Raw genomic sequence first — 10,648 nt, forward strand, 5'->3', positions numbered from 1 at the left:
GAGTTAGAGAACTGCTGTGTTTGTCTAATAACAGAGAAAAAAAACTGAAGCTCAGCACAGTTTCTTGTTATATGCTGAGTTTTTATACACGAATTTGACTCAACATGAATGGCCACCACAAATGAGAAGGAATGTGCTGAATCACAATTTTAAAAAAACTGCTTTTCTTACTGTTGTAGTGAGACAGTCATGCAAGCGATCATTCCATTCTTCAGCTGAGCCAGGCAAAGGCAGGGGGTCCCTTGCATTTCTAATTGCCAACTGCCTCTCTGCAACAGTAAGAAAAGCTGCTTTTAAACCACAATTGTAAAGGGATGCACTTTTAAATTTTTAAAACTGCTTTTATTTAACACATTTTATGGTATTACCAGGGAATCCCAGAATCAAACCCCTGCGGATGTCTCGGCATGACCTTATTCCATAAGGTGCAACAGAGGGGCAAGAAACCTGGAAGTGGGTCTTTAAATATATTTTTCCACTGTTTTTTTTTATCCACGGATTTTTTAAATCCACCAGGGGTTCTGGAATGGAACCCCAGTGGATAACGTGGGACAACTGTAGTGAAATTTGCCTGCATTGATCGTCTGAATTTGAGTGCTGAGCTCAATTCATTAGAGAGATATCACTCTGAAGGTAGGAATCTGGAACCATCAACCTTTATCATTGACTGCCAGGAACCAGAAGCCCTTGCAGACAATGGAGCTGCTGCTTCTGTAGGTTGGTGTCTTCAGCACTAGCCAGTCCAGGAGTCCATTACACTCTCAGAACCAACTTGACTAAAATATTGTACTTTTTATTATTTAAAGAATAGGCTCTTTTGGGAGACTGTCTAGGCTGAAAGCAGTACAGGTGTGCCCCTATATCCGCAGGGGTTTCTATTTTGGAGCCCCTTGTGGTCATGTGAAACTGTGGATACTGGGGATGCCCCCCCCACCTCCAGTGCTTTCCTGGTCCTTTTAAAGACATAACCCTGCCTTTTACACCCTGCCTTTTAAAGTCATAAAAGTTTGACGAAAAACTGGAAATGCTTTTTTCCCTTTAAACTGTCATTCTGAGGCCTGCAGACGCCGTGGGCGGTTGCATGCAGCCTCTGTGGGGCTTGGAATACCCTCTGGAGGTGAGGGCAGCACAGCTCCTCTTGCCTCTGGGGATGTGTTGGGGGGGGGGCCACAGATCTGATCAGTGGTTAACTGAAACTGCAGATATGGAGGCCCCCTGTATATCAATAAAATAAATATTCATCTGCTGGCATACTCCATCAGACCACTCTTCCTCCCATGTTTCTTCAAAACCTTCTTACTATACTCTTTGTATGTTGAGTTAGTAATTCAGCAGTGCATATGCGGACTTCTTTCTAGTTCTTTTCATATTGGCCAGTATTTCTCAGAACTGGCCTCTAGTTCATTACATCATTTTAGTGTTCAAATCAAAGGAATTCAGAAAAGGTCTGATTTTTTCTTGACCCCTTTCCCCACACTTCCCCCCCTTCCTATGTGCTGTACCTCAATTCACTTGGGTAACACATTGCCCCAGAGCCCAGGGCAATGACATCACAATGTCACTTGAAGGGAAGCCGGGTGCAGGGAAGGGAAGCCGGTCACTTGAAGGGAAGAAGGAGCAGGGTGTGTGAAACCACCAGCACCTCCTTTGTTACTAAGGTGGAGCCTGAGGGGCAGTCATGCACCCCCCCCAGTGTAGTGTCTGGGGCAGGTGCCCCTCAGGCTCTGCCCCAATTACAACTCTGCTCTTAGGGGCTAATTGTACTTTAACCTCCTGTGCTTCCTGTGGGAAGTCTGCCTTATGCTTTCAGAATCATGGCTTTAACAGCTCACCCGCATGCCCATAAGTAGGGTCCGTTTATACAACTAATTTATCTTTTCTTTCTCCTCTTCAATTTTTCCCCCTCCAGATGTTATGCTGCTGCAGATTCCCTAAAGATTGTCACAGTACATAGTAAAGGCAAATTTGTCCGAATCCTCAACTCTTTGTTGAACAAGGAAGTAGACCTAAGTGGCTACATCATCCAGCAGTGGATTGGACAATTCCCAGTATCTATCTACCGCTTTCCATTTGGTACCATTTTGCCTGCGCAACATCACATCACTGTAAGCGGCAGGGACCTCTCCATTTCCCAGTCCTTGGGGTGATATAAACCCTTTGACTTGCAGAACGTGTGTGTTCGTGTCAAAGACAGGTTGAAAAAGTGAGTGGTAATCTAGAATCCTGTGGGTGATGCATAGGGGATTTTTCAAAGTGCACCTATGTGGGCTCAGCTATGTTCTGATAAACCATGGTGCGCTTTTGTTTCCCCTGTGATACTCAAAATGTATGATACCCACCCTGTGGCAGGGGTTCCTGGCTCTAAATCAGGTCTTGATCTGGCATACCTGAGACATTGCAGGCTCCTTAGCATTTTGTTTGTGGTCCTGCAAAGCTTTCAGCCAAGGGAAGGCTAGATGGCAGACAACTAGGAGGCTAACGGTGGATCTTTGAGGAAGGTAGGAGAAGCAGAATATTATCTAAATATTCTGGATACTGTACTATTGTCTTTGGAACTGAAAGGCAAAGACTTGCGTGATAATGTTTTTTCCCCCTGGGAGAATGCACCTCAGGTTGGGTGTAAACAGTTGGTTCTAGTGGAATCAATTTGGGAACATGGTGGGGGAAGTGATGAGGGACATGCAGTTATTTTTTTCATGTCAGGAATGGATAGTGTGTGACACTTTCATATCCCATTCTCCTGAAACAGAGACACAAAACCATCATCACAGCCGCATGTCTATGTTTAGGGGGTTTTGTTCAGGTTTAAGGCACAAAAGAGGTTTGGGGTTCCGTTTTGGTTCACTTAAACAAAGAAAAAAAAGAAAACCCTTTCTGAACCAGTTTTGGGGATCGGTTCAGTTCAGCTCAGCTCCCTGATTATAAAATAATGAGGGCCAAGCTACATCTTTCGTTCAAATATCTGATTGTAGTCTGCTGAATCTTATTAACAAAACTGCTCCAGGAGAAGCAGGAATGGCCCTGCAAAGTGGTCAGCTACAACAGCCACTTTGGGTGGTGAGTGTGGGCTGGGGGAAGCATCAGATTGGGATGGGGTGCCTTGCATGCACCGGCTACCTTCCCTGTATTGCTGCTTGTCCAGTTGCTGCCTGCCCCATCCTTTCCTTGCATGCTGTCCTTGCAGAAGAAGATGCCAGGCTACGGATTAATAAAAAGTGAATTAATAATAATTAATAATGATTAATAAAAAGAGTATTCAGGAATGTGGGTTGGTTTATTTGTCTGCACTGTGTTTTATAGGTTTGGGCTGCAGGGGCCAATCTTGCTCACAAGCAACCTCTACCCTCAATAGACATTCAGAAGTTTTTCAAGGCCGGCCCAGACTGTACTACCATCCTCTGTGACCGTAATGGCCAGGTGAATTGCTTTGTTTAATACGGTATTCTGGAAGAGAAGACAAGCGCTATTTAGTACTTTTCTTTGTTATATATAAAAATGGGAGATGGAAGTGTGTGCCGGGGTATCATATAAAGATGGCATTGCTTCACAGTAAGCATAACATTGTTATGCAAGAGACAGTATTTCCATCTACTGGAGCTCATCAAGATCCCATCAATTAACATTCAGCATGTTTTCATTTCATTTCATCCCAAACCTATGTTTGGGCTGCACTGCTGGAACTTGGATTCCTGCCATGCAGTTTGATCTTGGCATTGCGAAATGCTATGCTGTGTACTATAGCATTCAACCAGGCTGCTGCCAGGCACAGCAAGCAGTTCCAGCTGTACAGCAGCAGCCTGCCTGGTGCCCCCTCTGTTGGTAAATCAGCAGCAGGAGCAGGCTGTGAGCAGGGAGGGGGAGGGAGTGGGAGGACTGGGGCATAACTGGGCTGGGAAGGGAGAGGAACAGGGGCAGGGAGGAGGCCGAAGGGGGTGAATCTGTCAGCAATGGCGTGCGTCAGATCTTATCCCCTTCGTTTTAAGTCTCCCCATCCCTTTTCTCTCCTCAGACATGTGCCACTAAAAGAGGTGGTGTATGTCCAAGGATACCCACTGGAGACTGGACAGCAGTGGCATCCACTAAATCCAAGCCCTTTTCCTGGGCTTGATCCGCCTTCATAGGTCCATGTGGATTTGTGCCAGCAATATTGCTGGTGCAGCTGCAAGTAGACCCACCAGGTCACCAAGGGCCTTCTTCTTAGCAAGGGAACAAACGTTCTCTTCCCCCAAGGAGGTCTCTGGAGGTCAAAATTCCCCTGCGGGATGCAGCAGACACCATGTTTCACTGAACTGGGCTATCCCATTGTCTTATATACTGCACAAACTCTCAGTGTACCAAGTTACTAACAGAGATGGATGTTAACATGTGGAAAGATTTATTAGGCAGCCTGTTGTGTTCTGTCTAAGGACTGCAGAAGAGGGAAAAAGAGAAGTTGCAGGACATAGGCTGAAGCCATATAATCTGGAGCAGTCTGACTGTGGTCAGTGGCTAGATAGGAGACTGCTGGAGTACTTGTGCCTTTAATTTGATAACGAAAGAAAGAACATAAGAGCCCTGCTGGATCAGGCTCAAGTTCCGTCTAATCCAGCAATCTGTTTTTCATGGCAGTCAGCTATTTACCTCTGGAAAACCCAGAAGCAGGAGGTGAAGGCACCCTTCTCTCCCATCATTGCTCCTCAGCTTTCAAACCAGGAGGAAGCATGTAACATCATGACTAATGGCACTGGAGACACTCCTCCATGCATTTGTGGAATCCCCTATTAAAGCTACCTCAATCATTCAGCATGTCATGTGGCAGCAAATTTCATTGATTAATAATGAAGCACTGTATGTGATGATGTACTTCCTTTTATCCATCCGACATTTCCCACAAATCAGTTTCATTGCAAAGGAAACATGTGAATGTAGTAAATAAATACAGGCACCTATATCTTTCCCTGCTGCAGCAGATAGCAACCTGGGAGGTGATTTCCAGTTGGGAATCAGAATGGGAGAAAGGGTTAAAACCACCAGTCCAAATGTAGGGCCATCTGCAGCTGCCTTTAGCCAAACAAAACGACATTGGAACATCTAATCATGGATCTTCCCCCGTCTAGTTTGGCCAATTGTTGACCTGGCCCCCGTGCCGCCGGGGGGCACAGGAGCACAAAATGCCATGTCCTGTCCAAAAAAGGCACTTCTGGCTTTCCGCAAAAACTGGAAGTACTGTTTGTTGGTATTTTGAAGGCCTCAGAAGGCCTCCTGGGGGCTGGGGAGGCCACGGGCAGCCTCCCTGGCCCTTAAAAGTCTTTCTAAGTCCTTGAAAATGGTCCTGAAAAAAAAAATGGCAGCTGTGGAAGGGTTGTGGTGCTGCCCCCTGCAGGGTGCGGCCTCGGGCATTTGACCCCCCCCCCCGGTCAGGTAAGCCAATGAGTTTGGCCCTAAAATATGATCTGCATTTTAAATTGCAATAATAGTTTTGTGTGTTAATTATTACAGAGAGTAGCATCAAATCTAGTGCAAGTGATTCAGTGCATGGTATGAGAGCTAAAAACCAAAGCCTGGTGAATAACGTTCTTTTCCTCTTCCCGCACCTTTTGAGACTGTGTCACAATATGTAGCCCCTCACAGATTCTCAGCAGCTGCGGAGGCCTACGGTGATAATGTGGACCTCTCAGTGGACAAGTTTCCACTCAGTGAACACGAAGAGGAACCTGTTGAGTCATTACCCTCAAGGACAGACCTACATTTGTCATCAGCAAGAAGGGAGACGGTTAGCCCTTCAGATAAAAGGTACAGATTCTGTGGGTTTCATTAGATGACAGCAGTAGCTTTGGGAACACAGGAGCCCATAGCTGCAGCCATTTGATAGTAATGAAACCTATTATGGGACCAGGAAGATGTTACCAAAGGCATTCACTGTAGTCCTGTATATACGTATAGAGAGGGACTTTAAAGCCAGAGAGCAGGCAGAAACCAACTTGGAAATGAGGCTTTTCTGGCTGCTGCTAAAGTGGACTCAAGGTTTCAGTTCTAGTCTCCAAGATGAACACAGCAGTATATGGCACAGAAGGGGTTATTTACTGGGAAACAAACAAGCTGTGCAAAAATCAGGTGCCCAGCTTGCAGGCGTCTAATGCTGAGCTGGGTGCATGTCAATGTAGCAAATACTTGCAAATGCAATTGGGTTTATTCTATGATGGCAAAACCCTATTTCCCTCCCAACGACGGCATAGCAAGCATTAGGCCGATGGAGGCTGATTTATGGCAGTGCAAAGCAGCCTCCACCGATGCACGCAGTAGGCCTGCTGGCGGGGAGACTGCAGCAGTGGTGTCACCAAAGGCACTGGAACCTGGGGCAATGAGGTTGTTATCTCATGTGACATCACTTCTGGGTTCTCCCTCCCTGGCCTTCCAAAGGCCTTTTAAGGCCCTTAAATGTCACTTCCAGTTTTTATGATAAACTGGAATTGACCTTTAAAGGCCTTAAAAGACCTCCATGGATCTCAAAACATTCTTGGGAGGCAACTGGAGCACAGCTCTGGTCGCCTCCGGAGGGTCGATGTCAGGCTGACCCACAGGTTTGGGACCAGCGGATAGTGAAATCCACGGGTCCTGAATCCGCAAATACAGTGGGCTCACTGTATTAGCTTTGAAGCTGTTACATAATAAGGTGGATTACTTTCCATGCCAAATGCTGCCTATGTAAAATGTTGCAAAGCCTTTAAGCCAATCCAACCTAGCAGCATGTGGCAGTACATAAGAACATAAGAACAGCCCCACTGGATCAGGCCATAGGCCCATCTAGTCCAGCTTCCTGTATCTCACAGCGGCCACCAAAGTAGCAAGAGCTGGTGCTTGTTTGCATGAACTTTTATATTGAGTCCATCTGGTGTTTCTATTCAGGTACCAAAGACACTTATCTCTTGATTCTTCAACCAGCAAAATGGGGAATGGTCGTTGCATAGTCATCAAGAAGAATGGCAGCAATACAAGTAGTGGGTCTTCAGGTGCATCTTTCTTTTCCACCAAAAGTTTACCTCCACTCCCGGGTACGTTGGTCAACATAAGGGTTTATATGTACTACTGTAGTGCACAGTTATCCAACATTTAGCCACGTTGTGTGTTAAAAGCTTCTTCATCACATAGAACATATTTATTGCATTAAAACAAAATTAGGGATGTAGATAACATGAACAAGAAGTTTTTATAGGATAAGTTTATAACAAGGCACACAGAAGCTAATTGCACATGTACAAATATATGTAATGGAATCCTGATGTGCTTGTAAAAAAGAAAAGTATGTACAGTAGACTCCAGTATTTATTTTAGGGCAGAAAGGGCCAAAATGGAAAGGAGATGTTTAACCCTTCACCTCTTCATTGTTCCTCCTCTCCAACGTTCTTCCTTGCTGGGTTCAAAGTGCCTTTTTCCTTGTTGCTGGGAAAGTGATTTGAAGCAGAGATCTGCTTAAGGTTCCCTCTCTCTTTACTGCTTCTCTGCTTACAAGAAATTCTCCAACGTTGTCTGTCTTTCTTTAAAACTGTTTCTGGTCTCCATTTCTTACATTTGTGTATAACGTACTTATAGCCCAGTCTTAACTAATCACCTGTGCAGTGATGCCAGTGTGGGGCCTGCTGTATCCCGCAGAAGAGTTTTAACCTCCAGAAGCCTCCTTGTGGTAAGGGAACATTTGTTCCCTTTCCCTGGGGCAGGGGTGCCCAAACCCTATTCCTGGGGCCACTTGCAGCCCTCGAGGCTTCTCAATGCGACCCTCAGGGAGCCCCCAGTCTCCAATGAGCCTCTAGCCCTCTGGAGATTTGTTGGAGCCCACACTGGCCCAATGCAACCGCTCTCAGCGTGAGGGCGACTGTTTGACCTCTTGCGTGAGCTGTGGGATGAGGGCTCCCTCCACTGCTTGTTGTTTCATGTCTGTGTTGCAGTAGCAGCAGCAAAGGAAAGGCCGGCCTTGCTTTGTGCAAGGCCTTTTGTAGGTCTTGAGCTATTGCAAGATCTTCATTCATTCATATAAGTTCATCTTTAATATATTCATTTATGTAAACTTATGTAAATTTATTCAAATTTTAAATGTAAATTAATCCCCCCCCCGGCCTCGATATAGTGTCAGAGAGATGATGTGGCCCTCCTGCCAAAAACTTTGGACACCCCTGCCCTGGGGTAAGCCTATGCTGGCCTGCTATCGGACCTGCACCAGTGATTATCACTGGTGCAAGTCTGAGTTGATCTATGGAGGCAGTTAAGGCCTGGAAAGGGATTTGGATTTGGCATGTGCTGCCACTGCTGAACCTGCTCCCCTCCCAGGCACAATCTGCCCATCCCCTGCCCTTTCTCCTCCCCATTCTGCCCCCTGAGCAGAGCTTACCTGCCCAAAGCGGGTCTTATTTTATTTACAATATTTGTTTATTTAAAACATTTATACTCTTCCAAAAGCTCAAAGCAGCTTACAGTAGTGGGGGGGGGCTGTATCCACAGATTCAGTTATCTGTGAATCTGGTCTGTGGAACCCCCCACGCACACCGCTTCTTGAGGATCCGAAGGGTGGGGGAGCAGGTGTTCACTTCTATCCACAGTTTCAGGTGATCATGGAATGGAACCCCCATGGATACAGGGGCATGCCTGTACTTACTAAAATTGAAATCAATACAAAATAGTGCTGCATGGTTTCCCAAATTGCTCTAAGTCAGTCATATCTGTCCTGTGGGACAGAGAAAGGTGTCTAAAAGTTTTTGAGTCTGCTAAAGTACAGAAAGATTTCTAGTTTGAAACAGCTCATAATAGGAAAGCTGTTTTTAGTAGTCATAATGCACTGTTTTTATTGTTGTGGGCAGTCAAAGACAGCCAGTCTTCAATCAGTCAGGAGGGCTATTTTGCTTCTCAGATGTGGCAGCCTCTACTTGAGGAACCAAAGGCAAGAGTAAGTACTCTTACTAAACTTTTCTGGGTCATGAAGACTAGAGGGGATTGTGAAGAGGTCCAGAAGGGTCTCTCTAAACTGGGATAATGGGCAGCAAAATGGCAGATTTGTTTCAATGTAAGTAAGTTGTAAAGGAATGCCCACTGGGTCAGAAAATTAAAACTACCCATATAGGCTAATAGGGTCTGAAATGTTTTTCACGGTTCAGGAAAGAGATCTTGGTGCTGATGGACAGCTTGACAAAAGTGTTGTTCCAGTGGGTGGTCAGTTCCACACTTGGGACCATTAAAAAAGGGATCGAGAATAAAATGGCCAATATTATAATGCTATTGTACAAATTGGTGGTAAGGCCACATCTGGCGTATTATGACCACATCTCAAAAAGTATATAGTGGAACTGGAAATGGTGCAGACGAGATTGACCAAAATGATAACTGGGCTGGGGCGCCTCCCTTTTGAGGAAAGACTACAATGTTTGGGACTCTTTAGTAGAACAGTGGTTCTCTAACCTTTCAGCACAGGGAACAACTTTTTAGAATGACAATCTGTTCGGACTTATCAGTTTACATAAATTTAAAAATTTATTTAAAGAACCCTCCCAGCCTGTTGCTGATCTCCCAAGGCTGCAATCCTATCCACACTTACTTCAGAGTAAGCCCCATTGGCTATCAAAGTTGTGTGCAAAGTGGCAACTGCTGCACACCAGGAATGTGTTCCCCAGTGTGGAACACATTCCCACTTTGCGTTTGGAGCACTGCACAGCTGCCAGTTCTGAGATCAGGACGATCTGACGCTCTGGCCCGTCACATCTATGTTGCAATACCCCGGTGGGCATTGCTAACAGATTTCCACAACGATCTTTGTTCTGAAGCGCTGTGCAACTGCCAGTCCCAAGTGTTCACATAACAAGAGGGACAGATTCACTTTAGTGCCAGATTCACCCAGCCCTGAACTATCTCAATTGACTATCATCATTGTTAAAAGCATCTACATAGTTGCCTGTGAAAAGTACAGACCTATAACATTTTCCCTGTAACATACAAACGTCTTAATATATTAAAAATAAAATATACACTGAAATTAATGGTGATCCCAACCCACAATTTGAGAAACACTGGTCTAGGAAAAAAGGCCCGAGCGGGGACATGATTGAGGTATACAAAATTACGCAGGGGGTAGATAGGGATGTTCTTTTCCCTCTCATACAACAGCAGAACCAGGGGACATTCACTAAAATTGAGTATTGGAAGAGTTAGAACAAAGTATTTCTTTAGCCAGAATGAAAGGTACTCCTTGCCACAGGATGTAGTTATAGCACCTGCCCTAGATGCCTTTAACCTGTTTTTGCCAGGCCCACAGGTGTACACATTTGGTCCCTGTTGAGTATATGCAATGTTGGGCAGAAATGGCTGAAAAGGGGATTGAACAGATTTCTGGAAGAAAAATCCATCACAAGTTACAAGCCATGATGACTATATGCAACTTCTGGTTTTAGAGGTAGCCTATATCTGAATGTCAGGTGCAAGGGAGTGCAGTTATTTTGTTGTCTTGTGTGCTCCCAGATCCATCTGGTGGGTTACTGTGAGATACAGGAAGCTGGACAAGGTGGGCCTTGGCCTGGTCCAGCGGGTCTTTTCTTATGTTCTTAAGTCTTCTAGTAGCAAACACATGGACAGGTGAGCAACATCTCAAAACCTTATTTACCAAGAAATTCTTTATCAAGTTCCAGGATAA

General features: G+C 45.3%; 1 protein-coding gene across 4 annotated transcripts in view; it reads left to right on the top strand.

The window, feature by feature from the left end:
* The window catches only part of LMNTD2 (lamin tail domain containing 2), an 87,055-nt gene that overhangs the window by 72,433 nt on the left and 3,974 nt on the right, over window positions 1–10,648 (top strand). For 3 of the 4 annotated variants that reach the window (XM_066610874.1, XM_066610867.1, XM_066610882.1), the window contains 5 exons: window positions 1,910–2,105; window positions 3,301–3,417; window positions 5,582–5,772; window positions 6,886–7,031; window positions 8,829–8,914. In XM_066610874.1, coding sequence (XP_066466971.1) covers window positions 1,910–2,105; window positions 3,301–3,417; window positions 5,582–5,772; window positions 6,886–7,031; window positions 8,829–8,914 — 736 coding nt within the window. Of the gene's footprint in view, window positions 1–1,909; window positions 2,106–3,300; window positions 3,418–5,581; window positions 5,773–6,885; window positions 7,032–8,828; window positions 8,915–10,648 lie in introns of those variants that run through there. The other variant, XM_066610890.1, reaches the window with a different exon arrangement.

Source organism: Tiliqua scincoides, chromosome 1 (assembly GCF_035046505.1).
Source record: "Tiliqua scincoides isolate rTilSci1 chromosome 1, rTilSci1.hap2, whole genome shotgun sequence".
Lineage (NCBI taxonomy): Eukaryota > Metazoa > Chordata > Lepidosauria > Squamata > Scincidae > Tiliqua > Tiliqua scincoides.